The sequence below is a fragment of the Eutrema salsugineum genome, unplaced genomic scaffold (assembly GCF_000478725.1).
Source record: "Eutrema salsugineum unplaced genomic scaffold, Eutsalg1_0 scaffold_11, whole genome shotgun sequence".
Taxonomy (NCBI): Eukaryota; Viridiplantae; Streptophyta; class Magnoliopsida; order Brassicales; family Brassicaceae; genus Eutrema; species Eutrema salsugineum.
In genome coordinates, this window is record NW_006256901.1 from 3726033 (window position 1) to 3752042 (window position 26010).

Here is a 26010-nt window from a genome sequence, read left to right on the forward strand (position 1 = left end):
AGCTCATGAGATGGAGCTAGACAGTCTGAAAAAACCTAAAAGTCTAGCTCTAAAATGTGAAAACCGCACCACTGAAGATGAGGAAGACGATCCCATAAGTCTTCTGGTTCGAAGATTTGATCGTGCTTTGCGGAAAACTGGGAAACCTCAGAAGAAGGTTGCCTCCTTCAAGAAGACAACTGAGGGGGACAAGCCTAACAGGAAGAGTGAGGTGCAGTGTCATGAGTGCAAGGGATATGGACATTTCAAGAATGACTGTCCTACTATCAAGCGACAAGAGATTCAGTGCTATGGCTGCAAAGGATTTGGACACACTCAGCTGGAATGTGTCAATGATCAAAATCGCAGGAAGGACAAGTCCATGTTGGCTGAGGAAGAATCGGATGATGACTCAGAGGATGACTCAGTTGAAGAGACAAACAACTTTGTGACGTTTTTCGGGATCGCTGATATTGAGGAGGGACAGGAGTCAGAGTCAGAGCCTGAAGAAGAAAAGGAGGATGATCTCATAAGCAGCTACAAGGAAGTACGTCATGTCCTGGTTAGCCTCAACAAAGAAAACAGTGAATTGAATAAAGAAAACCAGAGACTGTCCGTACTAGTAGACAAGCTCAGCAAAGATCTCAAAGCAGCAAATGCACTTGGCCAGGGAAGTGTCAACTTGATCAAGGAGAAGTTGGAATTAGCCAACGAAGCTGAAAGTCTGAGGCAGCATCTAAAGGTTGAAAAGCAAATATCGGAGAAGCTGGAGTCAGAACTAGATCAGCTAAAGAAGCAGATTCAGATATTCGCAGGGACCAAGCAACTAGACAAGATCCTAAGCTACGGATGTCAAGCCAATACAAAGCATGGGCTGGGGTACAGTGGATGGGAACAGAGGAGCTCAGATGAAATCAAGTTTGTCTCATCCGGATACAACCAGCCTGAAGGACGAAGATCTGCCACCAAACCGCGAAAAGGACGAGAATGCTATTACTGTGGTAAGATCGGACATATCAAGGCATACTGCTACAGCAGATGGAACAGGGTTCAGAAACTGATGAAGCAACGGAAGTTCAGTTGGAATGGATCCACGAATCAAGTCTGGGTCAGGAAAGAGGATTTGCGATTTAAACCTATGGGACAACTGAAGAAGAATCCCATCAGGCCAAGAGAATTCACTGTTAAGAGATCTTCCAGAGTTGATCCAATGTCAATGCTGTGACATGGATTCAAGTGCAACATGGCACAAGTTGAAAGCGACGAAGACGAGTCAGAGCCTTGGTACTTCGATAGTGGCTGCTCACGACACATGACTGGGAACCGAAGCTACCTACAAAATGTTAAGAAAATTAAGGGAGGAAGAGTTACGGTTGGTGATGGAAGTGTCGGTGCCATACAAGGAAAAGGTATTACAAAAGACTAAGATCAGCCTGATCTAGTTAATGTATACTTAGTTTAGGGACTTAAGGCGAATCTCATCAGCATAAATCAACTGTGTGATGAAGGGCTAATTGTGATATTCACCAACAAAGGATGCAGAGCAGTGAATAATTAAGAAAAAATTATCCTAGCTAGGGAAAGATCAGGCAACAATTGCTACATGTGGAACAAGTCAGGGTCGGTTATGAGCTGTTTTACTGCATGTGATAATCTGCAGCTGTGGCATCAGCGACTCGGACACATGAACATCAGGAATCTCAATGATCTCATCTCAAGGAGAGCATTAGAGGAGTTCCAAAGATTAAGGGAGGAGATAAGTTTGTGTGTGGAGCGTGTAACCAAGGCAAACAGGTCAAAGTTCAACACAAACGAGTACCTGATGTACAATCCAAAGCACCACTTGATCTAGTTCACATGGATCTGATGGGGCCAGTTCAGACAGAGAGTTTGGGAGGTAAAAAGTATGTGTTTGTGCTAGTTGACGACTTCACCAGATTCACATGGGTCAGGTTTCTCCGAGAAAAGTCTGACACGGCGGACAGCTTCAGAATCTGGGCTCTACAACTCATGAATGAACGAGGTTCAATCAAACGAGTCAGGAGTGATCATGGAGGAGAGTTTCAGAACGAGTTCATGAAGTTGTTCTGTGAAAGTCATGGAATAGCCCATCAGTTTGCTGCACCCAGAACTCCACAGCAAAACGGCGTAGTGGAACGGAAGAATCGAACACTTCAGGAGATGGCTCGTGCGATGATCTATGGAAATCAAGTTCCCAAACGTTTTTGGGCAGAAGCAGTCAGCACAGCATGTTACATAATCAATCGGGTGTACATGCGAAAGGGAACATCAAAAACTCCTTATGAATTATGGAAAGGAAAGACGCCTAACGTAAGTTACTTTCATGTCTTTGGAAGCAGGTGCTACATCTTGAATGATAAGGATCATCTCGGAAAGTTTGATTCAAGGAGTGATGAAGGAATTTTTCTGGGCTACTTAGGTCATAGCTCATCCTTTCGTGTTTTCAACATGAGGACGAAGGTTCTGGTTGAGTCAGTCAATGTGGTGTTTGATGACTACGCTCAGATGGAATGGGAGAAGCCTGTGATCGGGAGTGATTCTGAAGATGATGAAGTGGATCGGGTAACACAGACAGCAGAGGCGATGCAACAGCCATCTGTGTCAACCGAAGAGCCTCAGATCATGACTCAGGAGACCACCAAGCAAGTTCATCGGAATCATTCAGCCTCAGATATCATCGGTGAGGTGAATGAAGGGAGGAAAACTCATGGCATTCAACTGGATTTCAAGAAAATGGTTGGGAAGTTCTCTGAGATGGTGCTATACTCCTGCTTTGTGTCAGTGATTGAACCAAAATATCACAGACAAGCGTTGCAGGATGAGTTCTGGATCATTGCCATGGAACAAGAACTTGAGCAGTTTATTCGAAATGACGTGTGGGAACTAGTGCCACGACTGATGGACTGCAACATTGTGGGAACCAAGTGGATTTTCAAGAACAAAATTGATGAAAATAGAGCAGTGGTTCGAAACAAAGCTCGTCTAGTGGCTCAGTGATACTCCCAAGTAGAAGGAGTGGATTTGAAGAGACATTGCACCTGTGGCACGTCTTGAGTCAATCAGACTCTTCCTGGGAATGGCATGCATACTCAACTTCAGGGTATATCAGATGGATGTCAAAAGTGCCTTCTTGAACGGTCTGATTCAGGAGGAGGTGTATGTGGAGCAACCGAAAGGGTTTGAGGACGCAGGCAACCCGGGTCATGTCTACAAGCTCAAGAAAGCACTGTATGGACTGAAGCAGGCACCCAGAGCTTGGTATGAACGATTGACAAGCTTTCTAGTTCAAGAAGGATACATGAGAGGTAGTGTGGACAAAACCCTGTTCATTATGAAGCAGAAAGATAAGATAATGATTGTCCAGATCTACGTGGACGACATAATCTTTGGAGGGACCTCTCAAGAGCTAGTTGATGCTTTTGTGGCGAGCATGCAAGTGAATTTGAGATGAATATGGTGGGAGAGCTCAAATACTTCTTGGGGCTTCAGATCACTCAATCGGAAGAAGGTGTTTTCATATCACAGAGCACCTATGCTAGAAATCTCTTGGAAAGATTCAAGCTTGATTCAGCCAGAGAAGCAAAGACTCCAATGAGCACAGCCACCAGTCTCACACGAGATGATGAGGGAACAAGTGTTGATCCTACCTTGTATAGAGGAATGATTGGGAGTCTCCTCTACCTCACAGCAAATAGACCAGATCTCTGCCTAAGTGTTGGCATCTATGCTAGGTACCAAGCTAAACCTAAGCAATCTCATCTTGAGGCTGTAAAGAGGATCATCAAGTATGTCAAGGGGACAGTTGATTTAGGTATCTGGTACTCGAAAGGATCGAATCAGAACTTAGTGGGATACTGTGATGCAGATTGGACAGGAAGTGCTGATGACAGGAAAAGCACAAGTGGTGGGTGTTTCTTCCTCGGAAACAACCTCGTCTCGTGGCTCAGCAAAAAGCAAAACTCAGTGTCCTTCTCCACTGCTGAAGCAGAATACATTGCCATGGGGAGCTGCTGTAGCCAACTACTGTGGATGAAGCAGATGTCCGCTGACTATGGGATGGACTCAGGTCCACTTCTTGTGTACTGTGACAACAAGAGTGCTATAAGCATCTTTAAGAACCCGGTACAACACTCAAGGACTAAGCACATCGACATAAGACACCACTTTATTCGTGAATTAGTGGAAGAAAAACAGGTAGTGATCAAACATGTTGTCACTGAATCTCAACTGGCTGATTTATTCATAAATTCATTGGACTTTAACCGTTTTGTCACTTTGAGAAATGCGATTGGTGTTTGTGGAATCTAACAAGTGCTTTGAGATGTGCAGAACTGATACAGGTACAGACTCAGGATGAACATAAAGTTTCGATTCAGCCTTGAGGGTTAAAGGTCAGAGAAAAAGAGCTACCTATCTTGTCGTCATGTCTTGACATCAGTACAGGTTTCACGGAGAGAACCAAACAACCTGGAACCAATGTAAGTCGGTCTTTGAGAAGTCAAAGTGATAAGACTGAGCTACAGATAAATCTGTGCTGCTGAGACAGGCTCTACATCAAAAAAAAAAGAAGAAGACCTGTCCGAATCTTAAGAAAAACCCAAGGCAGAAAAAGAAAGGAAGCTGCCAAGTCACGGTGTATTTCAGCCAAAAGAAAAAAATAAAATAAAAAAATACACTGTGACGGTGAACCAGGGTTCTCTCTTGCTGAATAAAGGTTGAAAACTGATGAAGAGCCTGATAAAGACAAGATAATGTGAAAGCTAATCTCAGCATCAAACCTGGCAAGGCACAAAGAATCAAGAAGAAGCTGAATGATCATTCGAGTCATGTGCTGAGTCAGCCTATGTATCATCTGTGAACCTGGGTAAACAAACTGAACTCAAAAAACTGTTTTCAAAAGCCAGTTGAGGGGTGATGACATGAACGGTTACTGTCTATGTTAGTCATCACAAATTCTTCGGATTAAATGTGTCAATGACTGTCGTGTTCTTCGTGGTGTACTAATGGGGTTCTTTCTTTTAGAAAAATTTGTCATGGTTGAACAGGAAGTGGGTCTTGGACAAATGATTCTTATGCAGGTAGGCCCAACAGCAGCCCATGAAGAAAAAGGAAAATCAAAACAGAGGAGAGGGAAATTGAAGTTGCTATATTTGCGGGAGAGGAAGAGGAAGAGACGCAACACTGAATTGTCCCAAAACCCTAGGTGCAAAGAATCTGTGTGACTCAATTCGAAGCATCGCCTTCTAGATCTGCCCTTAAAATGGTGACAGGAACACGCAGAGGAGCCATTGGAAAGAAATCAAAGTCCAAGATGACGCATGCAGCCACCGATGCCTCACAGCCTCACATCATCGAAGATGGAAGCACCGATGAAGGAACTCCAACAGTTCCACTTGTTGGAGAACAAGAAATTCAGCCCAAAGATCCCTGTAGCGATGGTGATTCCTTCGCTACAGCCGAGGAAGGAGGTGAATCATCTGTCAAACCCAGCCGAAAATCAGAACCTGAAACATCGAAGGAGGTTCAGAATCCGACTGATTCGCCGAACCCAGTCGAGGCTCAGGAGAAGGATCTGAGGAACTCAACGCTGGAGATACTTTCGGAAAAGTCTACAGAGGCTAATTCGAAGGTTCCTGAAGCAACTCAGGAGGCAGAAACTCAGTCAGTCGATCCAACGTGTGATCTAATTCCGGAAGAGATGTCTGTTCAAGACCAGATCGAAGAACAAACAAGAAAACGAAGTCTGCAAGTAGCCCTGGTCTCTCCAGCTAAGCGACCCCGACAAGATCTCGATGACTCAGAAACTACTCCTCCGAGTGCACCAGCGGAGCCATCGCAATCCTCGAACAAGAAAGCTGAATCTTCCAAATCTGAGAAAAGGAAGAAAAAGAAGACAAATCTTCGGAAGAAGAAGAGGGCGGTGACTGACGAACGAATCCAACTTTTTAAAGATAGGTACATCTGGTGCGAAAGGATTGTTGATGTGGATGAGGCTGACGAGTGGAAGTATCATGAGGTACTTCTTCAAAGTGGAATGCGATGGTCAGTGACGGAACTCAAACCTTACATGAGTAAGGTGGTGCGAGAGTTCTACGCCGGACTACCATCTGAGACACCAAGTGACCCATCACAGGTGTTTGTGGTAAGGATCAGGGGAGCAAAGGTTTGGATCTCGCCAGGAATCATCAACGAGACTCTTCGTCGTGAGCCGTTGTCTGAGGCAGAGAGGAAGTAAGAAGCAGAGGCAGATCTTGTGCCAATCTCCGAGGTATCGAAGTATCTGTCTCAGGGACATCAGTCTGTCTGGTCTGAGCTGACTTCAAGGGACTTTCCACCCAGGATAGCTGCCCTGATGGTTATTGCTTCGTACAACTGGGTGCCGTCAACAAATAAGCACCATATCTCCGAAGAGCGAGCAAGACTGGTCTACAAACTGGCACACGGAGTCAAAGTAGACATAGGACGGATGATCTTTCAGCAGATGCTTGATCTGAGCAAAGTAATCAGAGGAGATCAGAGATGGCTGATGTTTCCCTGTCTCATCAGCAAGGTCATTAAGAGACAGTTGATCCTGCAGCTTGAAGAAGGAGAGATGTGGATCTTTCCAACAAAGTACAAGAAAGATCCACAAAGCAGAGAGACGTTTCTCAAGAAAGAAGCCGCAGCTGCTGCTACAGAAGTGAGGGCAAAGGGAAAAGAGAAGAAAGAGGCCCGGAAGAAGACTGCATCAGCATCAACGCCACATCAACCAAGGTCGAATCTGCGTTCTACAACAACTGCCCAACCGGACGTACCAGCTGGAGGAGTCAACAGCGTGAGTTTAGGAGTGATTCGAGTGCCAGAGGCGCCAGCTGATACAGATGGAATCAGGACAGCACTTGAAGATGTGGCGTCAGCACTTGAGCAACTTGGGGTAGTAATGGCAATGCTACGCACTGCAGTTACAAGTAAGCTCATTTAGACCCTATCTGAACTTTCAACTTATGTTTGCTCATCGATTAGTTTTTAACATCTGTGCTCACAAGCAGGGGGAGAAGATTGAAATCGATGGATGCGTAACTTATGGGGGAGTTTCTGGGCTTATTTAGGGGGTGTCTAATTCTGGGGGAGTGAGGAGATTTTTTTTTAAAAAACTTGGATACTTTTTTTTAAAAAAACTTGGATACTTTTGTGGTTATCTCCTTGAACTCTTTAATGTTATGACTTGGTACTCCATTTTTTTTTTGGAGATCTTTTGGTTAATCGGAATCATTTCAGAATTATGTGTGGCTAGTAGTCTGTTGGTTTGGTTTTTGCTTGTTTGGTCTCGATTTCCTGGAACAGGTACTTGTGAAGCACATATGCTAAAAAGGGGGAGATTGAAGATGCAAACAAGGCAGAAGCAGCACATGTAGCAGTCCGACTAGTCCAGGAGCTGACACGGGAAGACTTGCAAAGCAATCTACACACGTGGAGGTAAGCTGGAAGCTGAGCTGGAGCTGCAGGACGTGCTGGACACTTCAAGAGACGAGAAGCTGACGTGGATAGGAAGCTTGGAGTATCTTGGAGGATATTTGAAGGAAATATCAAGTTTCCTTCATCTTAGGAGAAGATAAGGAAGGTGAAGATTCTCATGAAGATTTGGAGAATCGGAAGGAGAGTCTGGGCGAGGAACAGCTGCAAGTCCTATTGTGTATAAATAGGCGTGTGAAAACTGTGTAGGGTTTTTAACACAACTGAGAGAATTCTTAGCAAAGGGTGAGCGAAAATCTGTGAGAGTTTTTGTGAGCTAGTGTGCTAAGGGGTTTGGGTGAGAGGTTCTTGAATCACGTATCGATTCAAGAACAGGGGAGGCTAGTGTAGCAAATCAAGGTGTGTCTTGAGGTTGCTCTAAATCGGGTTCTGTATACTTGTAAGTTACAAACAGATTTACTAGTGAAATATTCTTGAAGAGAAAATCTCTGTGTTGTGTTCTGTTTTAGTTCCCGTATTACTACTCTTACATTTTCATAGACATATTCATAGACAGTGTAGATTTATTGGATTTTAGGAAGTTTGTCTGGTAGACTTATAAATGCAGTACTTACGTGAAGGTACACTCATCACGTAGATATATATGTAGACAGTGCTGATTTATTGGATTTTAGGAAACTTGTGATTTTAGATTTATGTTTTGGTAGACTTGTATGAGAAATTTATGTTAAGGCAGATTTCTTAGATTTTAAGATACTTGTGCTGATAAAGTTCAGTTTCAGTAGACTTGTTATGATAAATTTAAGGTAGACATATCAGGTAATTATATTAGTTAGACATTTTGTTAAATACTGTGTAGATTTATAGGATTTTAGGAGATTTGTGGTGGTAGACTTGTATGATAAACTTATGATAAAGTATAATTATTTTGTCGACATATTTGTAGAAGTTGCAGATTTATTGGTTTTTAGGAAATTTGTGTTAGACTTACGTTTTCGATAAACTTGTATGATAAACTTATCTTAAGAAAAATTTATTAGATAGACATATCTGTAGAAAGTGCAAATTTATTGGATTTAAGGGGATTTATCTGGTGGACTTATGCATTCTGTAGACTTAAATGATAAACTTATGTTAAAACATATTTATTAGATTTATAAATGGTATACTTATGTTTTCGATAGATTTAAATTGTATGGTAGACTTATGTTTTTGCAGATTTATTAGGTAGATATATATTCAGACGATGCAGATTTATTAGATTATAGATTTGTTTCGTAGGACTATAGACTTTTTAGTTAGGAGGGAATATTTTTTTTGTAGATTTATTTTTGAATTGTAGAGCTATTGTGTCTTATGCTGTATATTTTGCAATTACCTGCACTTGTTATACTGGGTATAGAAGACTTGCCATTATCTCAGAGAGGCACAAAACAATTGGTAACCATCATAGGAAATGTGTATCCTAAAAAATTTACACATGTTCGAAATGTAGTCAAATAGGCCATAATGTGAAGACATGTTCTTCTTAATTTTACGTATTATAATTTTCTGGATGGAGAGTCAACCATTGTTATCTTAATTATGTTTCAGCATTTTTTCGATAAAATTTTGAACAAGTGAACCTTGTATCTAATCGTCCGCATGTGTGTAGAAAAAACTATGTTTACCAATATATCAAAAAGTCTACAAAAAATTGTATGAAGAAGTCAAAAATGTATTGAATAATACACATTTTATACATATATAATAAGTCTGCGTTTGAGTATGAACTAATTTAAACTACATTAAGTCTACGAACTCTTGAAAAAATTAATATAAGTCTACAAAATAAATCCCAAATAAATATCATCCATGCATTATATGGATGTTCCACTCGAAGCTCTAGATCCATTGTTCATCCTCACCATCGAATTTAAACCTACAACAAATCTATCAAGGTAATTAAATAGAAGTTTCTATCAAGTTTTCCAAATCTAACAAATATACATGTAAACATTTTCTAATAACGTCAAACAAATCTACAAATAATAGCAGATTGTTATAAACAAATGGACTTCTAGTAACCGGCCCATTAACCATCAGGTTAATATCTCATGGCCCATTAGGGTTTCTGATACATTAGTTATGTAATGTATATATACACTGCTTATGGAAACAATAAGATAAGAGTTTTCCCTTAATACGTTATCAGCACGAAGCTCAACTTCAAACGATCATATCTCTCAAAATACAAGGAGTTAGAAGGCGATCTCATATCATTTTGAAGCCCTGGATGAGAAGAATCTAGTGGTGAAAACCGCTCCTCAATCCGACACCAGACGCGCCCTCAAGACTCAAAACAATCGGCGCTGTCCCACCTTAGCGGGTGATTCTTTCCAAGCGGTGGTTCCTCCATTGTAGCAGCTGTTTGTCCTCCCTTCTGGCCATCATTCTCAGGAGTTTCCAGTAGATATCTGTGGTCTTTAGCTCCCAGATCATAAGCCGGTCAGAAATCCATTTGGCGAAAAGATATGCAAGACAATATGGATATCATTGTGGATAGTGGATCGAGCCACACCATTCTAAAAGACAAGAATTACTTCATAAATTTAGTAATCAAAACCGCAAACATTAGCACTATAGCGGGTAGTTCGAGCCAAATAGAGGGCCATGGCCAAGCTAATGTGCTGTTATCAAATGGCACATATCTAGACATCTCTGATGCCTTATACTCACCCAGTTCTAAGAGAAACCTATTGAGTTTCAAAGACATAAGATTGAATGGTTTCCATATCGAAACTCAGGATGAAGGGAACAAAGAGTTTTTAATTATCACTAAAATGATAAATGGCCATAAACAAGTTTTTGAAACTATACCCGCCGTATCTACTGGCATTTACCATGCTAAAGTCAGTATGATTGAGGCTAATGCTGCTATCAAAGCACGGTTTTTAGATTACACTATTTGGCATGATCGTCTGGGTCATCCCGGTGCGAACATGATGCGTAAATTAGTCCAGAATTCTAAAAGGCACAGCCTTAAACCAAATGGTATTTTCCCTCAGCACCTCAAGTGCACAACTTGCTCACAAGGAAAACTGATTACCCGACCTTCACCAGTCAAAGTGTCTAAAGAGACCTTGAACTTTCTGGAAAGAATCCAAGGAGACATATGTGGACCAATTCACCCACCTTGTGGGACATTCAGATATTTCATGGTCCTCATTGACGCATCGACCCGCTGGTCGCATGTCTGTCTGCTCTCTTCTAGGAACCAGGCTTTTGCTAGTTTATTGGCCCAAATCATCAGATTACGAGCCCATTTTCCAGACTTCCCATTAAAGACTATACGTCTTGATAATGCTGGTGAATTCACTTCCCAAGCGTTTAATGAATATTGTATGTCCATGGGGGTAAGTGTTGAACATCCCGTTCCACATGTCCATACACAAAATGGATTAGCTGAATCCTTCATTAAACGAATTCAATGGGTTGCTAGACCATTACTCATGAGGTCACAACTCCCGGTCTCAGCTTGGGGACACGCAGTCTTACATGCCGCTGAACTAATACGCATACGACCATCTAGTGAGCACAAATATTCACCATCCCAATTGCTAACGGGTCATGAGCCAGACGTCTCCCATATTAAAACATTTGGGTGTTCAGTCTATGTACCCATTGCACCACCACAGAGGACTAAAATGGGACCTCAAAGGAGGATGGGAATATATGTTGGTTTTGATTCTCCCACCATCATAAAATATCTCGAGCCAACTACAGGAGATCTGTTTAAAGCCAGATATGCAGATTGCCGATTTGATGAATCGGTATATCCTAGATTAGGTGGTGAGACAGACAAGCTGGTAAAAGAACTTTCATGGAATCAAACATCCACACAATGGCAAGATCCTCGGACTCTAGAATGTGATTCAGAGGTCCAAAGAATTATACATTTACAAAAGCTAGCTAATCAATTGCCAGATTCCTTTGCTGATCCGAACAAAGTTACCAAATCGTACATACCAGCTTGTAATGCACCAGTACGAATAGATGTCCCCTCAGGGAAAAGTCAAGTTGCTACAGAGTCTGACGCACGTAAGAAACGTGGTAGACCACCAGGTTCCAAAGATAAGAATCCCCGGAAATCAAAGAAAGGTGCAATGATTGAAACCGGGATTCAAGAGAACACGGATACAGCCTCAGCTGATACTTACCCTATCGAACCATCTCAAGAGGTTTGGGACGCCAAAACTCAAGGTTCTGAAGGGATTGATAATAATGAGATCTCAATCAATTATATCATATTCGGTTCTCTATGGAACAGAAAAGATGTCGACATCAATGAAACTTTTGCATACAAGGTAGCACTTGAGATTGCGCACACGCAAGAGGATCTAGAACCCACGTCTATAATTGAGTGCACTCGTAGATCAGATTGGCTGAAATGGAAAGAAGCCATAAACGTGGAGTTGAATAGTTTAAAGAAACGGAATGTGTTTGGTCCGATCTTAAGGACACCATTCGATGTTAAACCAGTGGGAAACAAATGGGTCTTTGTGCGTAAAAGAAACGAACTCGGCGAAGTCGTTAGATACAAGGCACACCTTGTAGCACAAGGATTCTCACAGAGACCCGGAATCGATTATGAGGAGACTTATTCTCCAGTGGTGGATGCAACTACATTTCGATTCCTCATAAGTCTGGCCATAAGAGAAAACTTAGATTTGCGGTTAATGGATGTTGTAACTGCATATCTTTATGGACCACTGGACAGTGAAATCTATATGAGATTACCAGATGGTATTGAGCTCAAAGATAAGCATGCATCTCGTGATAAACACTGCATTAGGCTGAACAAATCCTTATATGGACTGAAACAAAGCGGACGTATGTGGTATAACCGGTTAAGCGAATATCTCATCAGAGAAGGCTACGAAAACGATCCGATCAGTCCATGCATCTTCATCAGAAAATATCAAAACAAAGGATTTGTAATCATAGCAGTATACGTGGATGACTTGAACATCCTCAGAACATCTGGTGAAATCGCCCAAACGGTTGAATGCTTAAAAGCAGAGTTTGAAATGAAAGACCTAGGCAAAACTAAATTCTGTTTGGGATTACAACTTGAGTACGTCAATGACGGAATCCTTGTGCATCAATTGGCATACACTGAAAAGGTACTCAAGAGATTCAATATGGACCAGGCCCACCCATTGACCAGCCCAATGGTTGTGAGGAGCCTTGGATTGGATAGTGATCCATTCGGTCCAAAGAAGGACGATGAAGAAATCCTCGGTCCTGAAATGCCATACCTCAGTGCCATAGGAGCATTAATGTACTTGGCTAGTCACACTAGACCAGACATCTGCTTTGCCGTGAGCCTCTTAGCTCGCTTTAGTTCGTGTCCAACTCAAAGGCACTGGAACGGTATTAAGCACATCCTTAGATACCTTCAAGGTACTAAGGACTTGGGATTATTTTATTCTAACCATAACAAGGATGGTCTAGTTGGTTTTGCTGATGCAGGATATTTGTCATATCCGCACTGTGCCCGGTCTCAAACCGGTTATGTTTTCACGCATGGAGGAACAGCCATATCTTGGAGATCCATGAAGCAGACTATTGCCGCTACCTCATCCAACCATGCGGAAATCTTGGCCATTCACGAAGCTAGTAGATAGTGTGTTTGGTTGCGGTCCATGACTCAGCATATCCGATCAGATTGTGGTATGGACGAAGATAAGGAGCCTACGGTGATGTATGAAGACAATGCAGCTTGTATCGCTCAACTCAAGGACGGCTACATCAAAGGTGACCGGACGAAGCATATTCTGCCCAAATTCTTCTTCACTCATGAGCTACAGAAGGATGGTCAGGTCAAGGTTCAGCAAGTCCGATCAAGCGAAAATTCAGCCGATCTATTCACTAAATCATTACCGACTTCTACACTCCGGAAGCTCATTCATCAGATAGGAATGTGTAGACTTAGAGATCTACAGTGATGCCTAAACCAGGGGGAGTAATGTGTGTTGTACTCTTTTTCCTTCACCATGGTTTTTCCCACTGGGTTTTCTTGGTAAAGTTTTAATGAGGCAACGTTCCCCAGCGCATTATAGAGATCCCGGTTTTGTGACAGGCACGGTTACCTTGTCCAAGGGGGAGTGTTATAAACAAATGGACTTCTAGTAACCGGCCCATTAACCATCAGGTTAATGTCTCATGGCCCATTAGGGTTTCTAATACATTAGTTATGTAATGTATATATACACTGCTTATGGAAACAATAAAATAAGAATTTTCCCTTAATACAGACTTATTTTTTATTCATGTATTATATGCATATTTTTTATAAACTATATAAACAAAAAATAGCTCAGATTTCACAAATTTGTGAATCAAATCTGAGCTACATTCTTAACTTCAATCTCTAAAACACAACATGACATATCCAGATTTCAAAATGAACTATTTAAAGGAAAACAAATCCCAAATTTTCAAAGTTAGGGTTTTGATTTTCACCCAAAACAATGTCCAAACGAGAAACAAAACCAAAATCTGCCAAAAACTCACCCTACCCGTTGCAAATGGAGAAGAAGAGTCACGATAAATCTCTCAAGAAACCGAAAAAGAGGAGAAGAGGAAACCAGAAAAAAATAGAGGAAATCAGAGAAGGAGAAAAGACAGAAGGCGGAGAAGAAGAAGGTAAAACACAGAGAAGAAGAGAATAAAAATCTGTAGGTAACACCGACAAAATCTCTGACAAACCTCGGTGACTTCCAGTCGTCACGATATCTTGTCGGAGAACACAAAGGAGAAGAAGGAAAAAAAATAACAATTTGGGTTTTAGTTTTTGTTTTTGTAATTGTTTTTGTCAAAAATAAATCATAATGGCATAAAAGGTAAACACCTAAATTTTTGATATGTTAGATGTATTTTTTCCAAATATTTTTCCGTATATCGTTAAAGAGATATATCCCAGTAATTAAGAGAAACTTTTGGTATATTCTATGTAATTCTCTAATAACATATCGTAATGATTTTTTGTTGAATTTCATATTTTCTTCATTCTCTAAATAAATTAAAAATCAGAGTATAAGCTATAATGAGACTATGGTTTTCATCTTAAAAGTTTCAGTTAATAACTTATAATAATTATAGTTACAGTTTTATGAATATTTGTAAACAGACACTATTATTAAAAGAGAACAGTGTCTCTAACGATCATTTATTACACAAGAAACGTTGATTAGAACATTACTCTTGTGTAAACATATATAAATATATCATTATTAAGCTTATAATATTTCACAACAAAAATTCAAAACAACAACTAAAGCTCAATAGTTCAAAAATATTTTGAATTTCCAAAAAATGAAGATATTTCTTTTTTTACTTTTCTAGTGCTTATTTTATCAGGTAAGTTTTATTTGTCGCTAGTAAATATGATACTTAAGGAATTTAACATTTTTTACAAGCACCATAATATCATAACTACAAATTGTTTCAAATTTTTTAAAGGTGCGTCAAATATTTTGACAAAATTTATTTCTGGAGATAATAATCATTTTGGCAATCCAATAGTGAGCCCTCAAATAAGAAACCAACTCCCATCTATTTAATTTTATGGACATCGTGCTGTTATAGACCGATCTGATTTTTGTCGAAAATGTGCACGTCATTGTTTGAAAAAGATAAGTATATGAAAAACTGTCAACATTTTAGATGTTATTGTAATTATTATAGAGGCTGTATTCATGGATAAACTGTTGTATTTTCTTTAAAATATAATTTAATAAAATGAAAATAAAAATAAATTTATTTCCAATCAGTGTTAGTTCTTTGGTTTTTACTTTACATTATATACTATATATAAAATAGATATCAATTTACCAGCAATTAAAATTTAACTAATATCCTATATCTTACCCAAAATTTTAGCTGGTATGAAAAGTGGAAAGCTTTGAATATGATGTGATCCTTTCCAATTTCAGATGAATTATTTTGATGTTCAAATTTTTTCTTTACATGATCTAAATTATGTTTTTGTGGCATATCTCCTTTATATAAAACGGACTAGAGAATGACGCGAAGACATGTTAACTTGTTTTTTCCCTTTTTTGAAAAATAAATTGTTTTTTCGTAGTTTAATATTTTGTCTTTGTTTGTGATAGATTTTTTTAATAGTTTTTAAACAAATTATACAAATAAATGTACACTTTTCTCCTTTTTCTGTTTGCTGTCAATTTATGCAATTGCTGATTTTTCTTAAAATTTAACTTTTTGTGTTTGCTTAGTAAATGGTTTGATATTTGCTTAGTAGAAAACATCAGGAGTCTCTAATGGATGCATTTTTTATTATTTAATTTATATCAGTTGGAGTATGTGTGAAATATGTGTAGTAAACAATTTCTAAACTTTTTTTATTATATAATGTTATTTGCTTTTAGTCTTGTAGTTAATTGAATTCTATCTCTGAGCTTAAGATATTTTTTTTCTTTCTAATTTCTGAAATATATGATCATGTATATGTTTTTTTAGTGGATGATACACATAAGAAATATGCTTTTTTCTTTTGGCTGATAATTTTATGCGATTAGTTGGGATTTTAAAGGAAAAATTTTAACATTTTAACTTTTTCGTTATATAATTTTTGTTTTTTCTTTGTTTCATATAAGAACTATTTGTTGAAGTCCATATATAATATGTTTCTAACTTTTGTTTTTGAATCTGGTAGTTAATTGAATTCTCTTTATGAACTTAAGAAATAAGTGTTTTTTTGTTCTATATTTAATTTCTGAAGTATAAGATCATGTCTATGTTTGTTTAGTGGATGATACACATTTTAATCCTTTTTTTCTTTTGGCTGAAAATTTTATGCAATTAGTTGGGGTTTTTAAAGGGAAGATCATAACATTTTAATTTTTCGTTGCATTATTTTTGCTTTTTATTTTGTTTTATATAAGACCTATTTGTTGAAGTCCATATATAATATGTTACTAAATTACATTTTTGGATATAACTTCAGCTTTATCTTGAACATATGATGCAAACTAGACCTATTCGTATTAAATTACTTATCTCTAGACTATATACGCTTCATTTGAAATATATTTAGAATTAACGAACTTCAATAAATTAAATCATACGTTTTTTATTTGTGTGTAAGTATTAGATGCTGATTAAAGTGTAAAAATGATACATGTTTTCCTTAAACCAAAAGATAATATATAGATTTTTTAAGGAATACAATTTTTTAGCTAAAATATTTGTAAAGAAAAAATAATCTAAACTAAATTAATAGGTCATTAAATTAGCTGCTACTGCACTAGAGTTACCGGTAACTAAGCAATTCCTTGGATAATCCTGGCAACTATAAAATTGGTTGCCTTGGCATTAAACATAACATGCTTGTACTGAAATCATTGAACAATATAAAATCGACTGTACACTATATTAACGTAGCAATAGATTTGATGGTTGGCGTGAATGTTAAGTTTCCTAGAATTCGTAAATGAACATTAATAGTAGACGGATTCATCATATTATTATCAAAACGCTCGAACTTGGTACTTTGCTGGTCATGCAGTCTTTATGATTCTAATGAAGTGTTTGTCTTGAATGGTTGCATGTAAGTATAGCTTGATTTTTCTTTTTATAAATAGATATTTTGATTTTATATATACTCATATCTTTTTTTATGTTTATTTTTTTAATTATTCAATATAAAATGAATCACAAATATATTAACTTTATTTTATATTATATACTTTATCACATATACCAACGGAAACTAATTTTAATAATTTTTTAAAATTGGTAGATATCAATGATTTTATTTTTTGTTAAAATTGATCTGTATTTATTATTATGCTCTTTGTTTTATGTGTATGAAGAAATTTATTTATTAATGATCTTAATAACGTAATCAAAACCAATTATTGAAAACAAAAAATTGAAAATTTTGTCAAAAAAACCAGCTAAAATTTGACATGTGGATACAAAGGTGGCAGCAAAAAAAAAGAGAAAAAAAATAACTTTTTTATATATATATATATATATATATATAACTTTGGAGGCCTTTAACACTATCCATATAGGTAAAAAATACGGAAAAAGAATCAACTAATCATAATATGCAAATCCACCAATCATAGTATGTCAATCCGCCACATCACCAAAAATAATATCCATTTCCAACAAAGTCCATCACGAAAAAATAAATATCGTCAAGCAACAACAATTGTTAGAATTGGATTTATCCAACTAAATCCAACCTATTAAGCCAAGCAGATAAATTAATTTTTTAAATAATTTAATATATTCGGAGTTGAGCCGAGTCAATATACTGCTCAAAATATAGGTTTTAGCCCAGCAGCAACCCGTGCAATCAACTAAAATATACTTTAACATTGGCATCCAGCAAGCTCCGAACTACCAGTTGCCGAGTAAAACAAACTTTTGGCTTGGTCCTATGTTTACTTACAATGATTCAGGATCGTTACAGAGATCACGGAGGAGGAGTGCCAAAGAATAGCATGGGAGTCGTGGAGGCTGTTCAGACCTCAATGGAGCTATAAAAAGGAGCTCAAGACATAGCTAAAATCAGATATTTTCTAGCTGTAAATGACACTACGCTACTTGAGTTCTCGTTGTAATCAATCTCTTCGAGGTTCACTTGTATTCATTATCTCATCAATACAAATCTAATTTCTTCAATAGTTTTCTATACACAATTGTACTCAAGATAAACCTCGCCCATTATTATTAATTCTCAATCTAAAACTATATAAAAATTTCATAGTGTGAAATTTTGCAACCACTGCTTTATTTTAATTTGACACCACCGCAGAGAGATGAAACGATATAAGCTCATTGTATAAAGATCCAAAATAATTTTGGGACCAGCCCAATTAAACCAGAAATGAAGCATAAAGTTCAATCGATAAATCATATGCTGTTACAAACTAGCAAAAATATCAATAGCTCTTCATGGTAACATCCGATTTCTAGTATATATGAAAAGGTTTATAAGAATTAATTTGGCTACCTATGTCATCAAAGTGCACTTATCGTTTCCGGTCAAGTGTCTTGAGAGAACTCCAGAGTTAAGCGTGTTTAAGGTGGAGCAATTTCAGGATGGATAACCTATCGGGAAGTGGTACGCGGTACCGTGTGAGTAAGGACAAAGCAAGGGAAAAAATCACATGGTGATTGCAGAAACTGTAGACAAGTCTTACGAACCTTCCGGAATAACACACTGACCGCTGGACAGTAGTGGGCCAATGGACCTAGAGAGAGGACGTTGGACCAACGGGCCTAGAGAGAGGACATTGGATCCACGGGCCTAGAGAAAGGGTGTTGGGTTCACTGGGAGGAGCAGTTGGGACGTTCATAGTTATTGATAGCCAATCCGATGAAAGGCGGAATCAAAGTCTCATGAATTTGATAGTCAGTCCGTCTGATTCCCGGAAATAAAGAAGGGAGCGGAGTCTCACACTCATCATGAAAAATCTAAACCCTCTTAAATCTCTAGCGAGCTTCTCAGTTCCAATCTCAAGCCATAATGCTCTAGCCGTTTCAAATCGCAACCACCACTATGCCCTCTGTATATATACTCAGTTTTCCGGAGTCCAAACTCACACTCTCTATCCTTAATTAAACACTTTCGGGCCCCTTCGATCTCTTAAGACTTCTTATTCAAGCTCAAATATTGTCAAGGTTTGAAGAATTATACAAGCCCAAATGTTTTCAAGGTTTGTGGTGACTTTTCCCTCATCTCTATCTAGTATCGGTTGTTTTAGCTTCAAAAGATATATAAATCTCATTGTCATCTTCTCCCATATTTACCCTTTTGACAGTCTATATGAACAAAACCTCGGCTTTTCTTAAACAAAATACAATGGCTCTCGTGCTTACACAAAAGACAACTCCTTTCGCATCAAGTAAAAAAAAATTCAGAGTGAACAGACCATCATAATCGCATTCTTTGCATAGTATAACGTTTCTATCTCTGAAAATTTTCATATATGTTTCCAACTTTCAGAAACCAAGCAAAGGAGATGAAGTTACATGGTCACTATAAATGGTGGATTCTTTGGATACATGAGACTTAAGTGTCAACAATGACTCTCAAAATTAGTTCAAAAAAAAAAAAAACAATGACTCTCAAATGCCTCCATATCTCCATATGTTGTTAAAGAGCAATGCAGTTCTCAAAAAGGAGGAGAAAAAGTAGAAAATGAAGTCGAGAGTCAAGAGTTTAGGCGAATAGAATGCTTTCCTTATGAAGAGCCATCAAGAGATAGTTCAGGTATATATTGATACATAGGGTATCGTTCTATTTTTTTTTTTTGGGAAATCAAATATATTGATATTATAAAAAGTGTATATGATATAAAATTATTGTCAATACAACCGTTAACGCAAATAAAAGAAATTGAAACAATTTTGATAAAGGAGTAGAGAGTAACCAAGCTTTTCTTTCAGAGTCTTCAAGACTAATAGTCTGTTGTGTCCCCTTTCATATACACTTTCATAAATTTTTTGATCATTGGACAGGCTAATTTTTGGGATTTGGATCCTCGGAACTCTGGAAGCTGGATTTGTAAAAAGCTCTGCAAGATTCATTCGGTGGCTAGGCCTTTCATCGTGTGTGAGATTGGTTCAGTAGTAACTGCAAACTTCTGGAACAATAACTGGACGGTCTTGGTCTGATTATTGACATGACAGGGGAGAATGGCCCCAGAGTGTCAGGCCACCCTATTGATGCCTCTGTTAGAGATGCGCTTAGCAATTGTTCCTGGTGGGTGTCTGCATTTAGGAGCCGAAACCCAATCATCAGTCTCCTTAAGGAGTGCCTTCCACCGGTGGCTCCTATTCTCCACTCTGAAGTGGATGATCTATACTTGTGGCAGGTGGGAAATCATACTACCACAAACAAGTTCTCTGCAAAGGATATTTGGGCTTCCATATTCCCAAGTAACGTATCAGCTCCATGGTCCACTTCGATATGGTTCAAAGGTATGATTCCAAAATATGCTTTCATGACTTGGTTGGTGGCTAGGAATCGGTTACATACTCATGATCGTTTACAAAGTTGGGGTGTCCCAGTCCCTTCATCATGTCTCTTATGCAGCTCCGCAGATGAATCAAGGCAACACTTGTTTTTTGACTATTTGTATCGCTCGGAAATTTGGTCCTTCTTTATGAACAAAGCCCATCTCTCTCCTCCTAACGCTTTTGAAGATGGATTAAGATGGATTAAAGACCCGGTTAGAGATCCTAACATCTCCCTGATTATCAAGCTTCTGTATCAAGCTTCGATTTACGCCATTTGCTGTGAGCGTAACTCACGGCTTCACTCTGATTCTTTGAGGCCTCAGAGTGCTCTAGTTTCTGACATTCAACTAATTCTCCGATGTCACCTTGACCCACTATCTCGTGCATAACGGAACCTTCTCTCGGTTGTCTCTCTGTTAACTTTTTGGTTTACGGTTTTCCAGCCCCCTTGACTTTTCTTTTTTTGTCTGAAGCTTGTGGCGGATTTTTGTTGCAGCTTGTTGCTGTTTGTCCCTCCGTGGTTGTAGTTTTTTTGTCGCATGGGTGTAATTCCGCTTTTAGTATAAATGAAAAATCCTTTAAAAGAAAAAAAAATTTTGGTTGGGTATCGTTCTATATATAACAAAAATTTTGCATATTTGGCTGGTTTGTTTTAAGTATTTTAACAATCTGCATCCATTTGGCTGCATCAATGCAATTATTGTTGACTTAAGCTTGAAGTTAACATTCTAGAATGGTCTAGAATAAGCTTGAATGTTTCCTGTTAGGATTAGGAATATGTTTAGGAGTTATCTAAACATACTTAGGAGTTATCTAAGAAAAGGAAAGTTGTTGTTCTAATAGGAAAAGGAATAATCCACTATATAAGAAGATGCAAAAGTGTTGCACAACTTATGAGTTTAAGGATTAGAGAGCTTAAGTTTTGAGTCAGTTTCTTAAGCAATAAAGAGAGTCATTATTTTATCTTGAGTATTTAATCTTTGAGTTCTATAATTGGTATCAGAGCTTACAAAAAGATCAATCACAAATTAAACCATGGGAGATCTAGTTCCTGCGGCTTCTGATCCACGTCCAAAGGAGGTGAGCAGCTCTGCAATTCAATGTCTTATGCTAACCGCTACAAACTATACGGTATGGGGCATCATGATGAAAATTCTGCTCAAAGTACACAAGGTCTGGGACGTGGTAGAGACCGATTCAACCGACAACAAGAAGAACGATGTAGCCACAGCACTAATATTCCAATCAGTACCCGAAACCCTAATACTTCAAGTTAGAGCACTCGATACTGCAAAGAAAGTGTGGGAAGCTATTAAAACAAAATACGTAGGGGCAGAACGAGTTAAAGAAGCGAGGTTGCAGACTTTAATGGCGGACTTCGACTGGCTCAAGATGAAAGACACTGAGACGATTGATGACTTCAGCGGAAAGTTATCAGAGATTTCATCTAAATCGGCCGCTCTAGGAACCACCATTGAAGAATCCAAACTCGTAAAGAAGTTTCTTAAAAGTCTTCCCCGCAAACGATACATACATATGGTGGCATCACTTGAGCAAGTGTTAGATCTTAACACAACAACTTTCAAAGACATCGTTGGTCGTATGAAAGCATATGAAGAACGCATTCACGAGGAGGAAGATGTGCAGGAAGATCAGAGCAAGTTGATGTACGCAGACACAAACGCTCAGTCTTCACGCGATTACAATGAAGAAAGTAGAAGCAGAGGCCGAGGAGGACGCTTCTACGGTCGAGGAAGAGGTCGAGGAAGGACCAATGGACCGAGAGACTGGTCCAAAATCACTTGTTACAGGTGTGACAAAACAGGACACTTTGCTTCAAATTGTCCTGATCGATTACTTAAGTTGCACGAGACACAAGAAGAAGACAACACCGACACACAAGATGCAGATAAGTTGATGATGCATGAAGTAGTGTATTTAAACTAAGGGAAGATCGTGCCGAGCAACTACAAAGTAGAACCCGATGAAGAGAATATCTGGTACCTTGACAATGGAGCCAGTAATCATATGACAGGAGACAGAAGATACTTCTCCACAATTGATGATTCAGTCACCGGAAAGGTGAGATTCGGAGATGACTCACGGATCGATATCAAAGGAAAATGGACAATCGAGTTCATCGACAGAAATGGGGAGGCAAGAACAATGACCAATGTATATTACATTCCAGATTTGAGAAGTAATATCATTAGTCTTGGACAAGCGACGGAATCAGGATGCGAAGTGTCAATGAAAGGGGACTACTTAATAATGCTTGATCGGGATGGAAAGTTACTAGCAAAAGCAATAAGATCAAGAAATCGGTTATACAAAGTGTTTGTGGGAATTAGAAATACTATGTGTCTACATTCAACAACAGCGAGCAACTCAAACAGATGGCATGAGAGGCTGGGACATGTGAACTACGACACAATCAAAAGCATCATACAAAAGGATCTTGTATCAGGGATTCCGAAAATAACAATTGAGAAAAGCATCTGTGGCTCATGTCTGCTCGGAAAGCAAGCAAAACATGTGTTCCCTCAAGCAACTATGTATCGTGCAACCAGAATACTCGAGCTAATTCACGGCGATTTGTGTGGTCCTATAACACCATCAACGGCAGCAGGAAACAAGTACGTTTTTGTCCTCATCGACGATCACTCCAGATACATGTGGACAATTCTACTAAAGGAGAAAAGCTATGCCTTTGAAAAATTCAAAAGGTTTAAAGCTTTAGTGGAACAAGAATCAGGCGCAAAAATACAAACATTCCGGACTGATAGAGGAGGAGAGTTTCTGTCAACAGAGTTCAACTCTTTTTGCGACAACTCGGGTATAAAGCGACATCCCACAACACCTTATACGCCTCAACAAAACAGAGTTGTTGAGAGACGTAACAGAACCCTAATGGAGATGAAAAGAAGCATCCTAAAGCATAGATTGGTCCCAAATTACTTATGGGGGGAAGCCGTGAGACATTCGACTTACCTCTTGAATCGTATATCTACAAGGGCACTAAAAGAGAAAACTCCATACGAAGTTTTCCACGGAAGAAAACCGAATAACAGTCACCTTCGAGTTTTTGGCTGCATCAGATATGCAAAACTAGAATCGTCGCAGCTGAGAAAGTTAGACGACAGATCAAGAATGCTGGTTCACCTAGGAACAGAACCGGGATCAAAGGCATATCGAATTTTCGATCCAAAGGTCAGGAAAATAGTCGTGAGTCGAGACGTTTGCTTCGACGAAGGGAAAGGATGGATTTGTAGCCAGACTAGCTTGGAACAGAGCACTAGAAGTTTCAAAATCAGTCTTGGAGGTTATGGGAATCACGGTATACAAGAAGAAGAAATTATCGAAACAGAGCACGACAAAACAAGGTCTGAAACAGAGCAGGATGAGTTCGACGAGCACATCGAGAACAATGATGAGTTCGTGTAAGATGATAATCTCGAACAGGGAACAGAAACTGAAGTGATTCAACCTGTTCTAAGAAGATCACAGCGACCAAGAACATTACCCAAGCATCTTGAGGACTTTGTGATGCTCGGAGATGATGAAGGGGAACTTCTGCTGTTATGTCTGAATGATGAACCGAGAAGTTACAATGAAGCTAAGGAGAGACAAGAGTGGATAAAAGCATGTGAGGATGAGATACAATCGATTACAAGAAATCATACATGGGATCTCACAGAACTTCCTAAAGAAGCTAAACCAATAGGCCTAAAATGGGTTTTTAAGATCAAAAGAAACTCAGATGGAAGCATCAACAAATACAAGGCTAGGTTAGTTGCTAAAGGATATGTGCAGAGATATGGGATAGATTTCGATGAGGTATTCGCACCTGTAACGCGAATCAAAACAATTAGGCTTCTTATTAACCTCGCAGCGTCACATGGTTGGGAAATACATCATCTGGATGTAAAAACAGCATTTTAACATGAAGAGTTAAAAGAAACAGTCTATGTTACACAGCCAGAAAGTTTTGAATTAAAGGGGAGTGAAGGCAAAGTATAGAGACTCAACAAAGCTTTGTATGGGTTAAGACAGGCACCAAAACCATGGAACCATAAGCTGAACCAAATTCTCAATGAACTACAGTTCAAGAAGTGCTCTAAGGAACCATCAGTTTATCAGAGAAACTTCGATGCAGATCTTCTTATGGTTGCGGTCTATGTAGACGATTTATTTGTAACAGGTACAAATACAAAGCATATCTATGAATTTAAGGATCAGATGGCATCCAAATTTGAGATGAGCGACCTTGGCAAGTTAACCTACTATCTTGGAATAGAGGTGTATCAACACAAAGATGGAATCACGCTGAACCAGAGACGTTATGCATTCAAAATTCTTGAGGAGGCTGGAATGAAAGACTGTAACTTAGCGCACACACCAATGGATCCTGGACTTAAGTTGTCCAAATCAGAAGAAGAGAAAGACATTGATGCCACTAATTACAGAAAGAATGTCGAATGCTTGAGATATTTACTTCACACCACACCTGACCTTGCTTATTGCGTTGGTGTTCTAAGTAGATATATGCAACGGCCCAAGGAGTCTCACGGATCCGCAATGAAGCACTGCTTAAGATACTTGCAAGGAACTATCAGTTACGGCTTGGCATTTAAGAAAACTATTTCAGGAATACCAAGGCTTGTGGGGTATAGTGACATTAGTCACAATGTGGATCCAGATGATGGAAAGAGCACAACTGGTCACATCTTCTACCTTGGAGAAAGTCCGATCTCTTGGTGCTCGCAAAAACAAGAAACTGTAGCTTTATCATCATGTGAAGCAGAATTTATGGCAGGAATAGAAGCTGCAAGACAAGAAATATGGCTTCAGGATTTACTTGGCGATATTACTGGTTCATCAAGTAAGAAATTTCTAATTCGGATTGATAATCAGTCTGCAATCGCACTTACAAAGAACCCTGTATTCCATGGACGAAGCAAGCACATCCACACCACATACCATTTCATTAGAGAATGTGTTGAGAATGGTCAAATAGAAGTTGAGCATATTCCAGGAAGCGAACAAAAGGTAGACATATTGACAAAGGCCTTACGAAGAATCAGAATCAAAGAGATGAGAGATCTCATTGGAGTTCAAGGAATTTCAAGTGAAGAGTTCAAGCTTAAAGGGGAGAATGTTGAATTAAGCTTGAAGTTAATATTCTAAAATGGTCTAGAATAAGCTTGAATGTTTCCTGTTAGGATTAGGAATATGTTTAAGAGTTATCTAAACATACTTAGGAGTTATCTAAGAAAAGGAAAGTTGTTGTTCTAATAGGAAAAGGAATAATCCACTATATAAGAAGATGCAAAAGTGTTGCATAACTTATGAGTTTAAGGTTAGAGAGCTTAAGTTTTGAGTCAGTTTCTTAAGCAATAAAGAGAGTCATTCTTTTATCTTGAGTCTTTAATCTTTGAGTTCTATAATTATTTCCACAGTTTCATGCACACAACAATTAAGATAATGATTGATCTCGATATTTACGTCTTA

The 26010-nt window shown here is 38.7% G+C and overlaps 1 protein-coding gene across 1 annotated transcript; it reads left to right on the forward strand.

Moving 5' to 3' along the window:
* The first annotated feature begins 20162 nt into the window (after positions 1–20162).
* LOC112089705 lies at positions 20163–20888 on the forward strand. The gene is made up of 3 exons (XM_024160455.1): positions 20163–20460; positions 20504–20593; positions 20656–20888. Exons 1-3 carry the CDS (start codon positions 20163–20165, stop codon positions 20886–20888), a joined length of 621 nt encoding a protein of 206 aa, XP_024016223.1.
* Positions 20889–26010: the final 5122 nt, after the last annotated feature.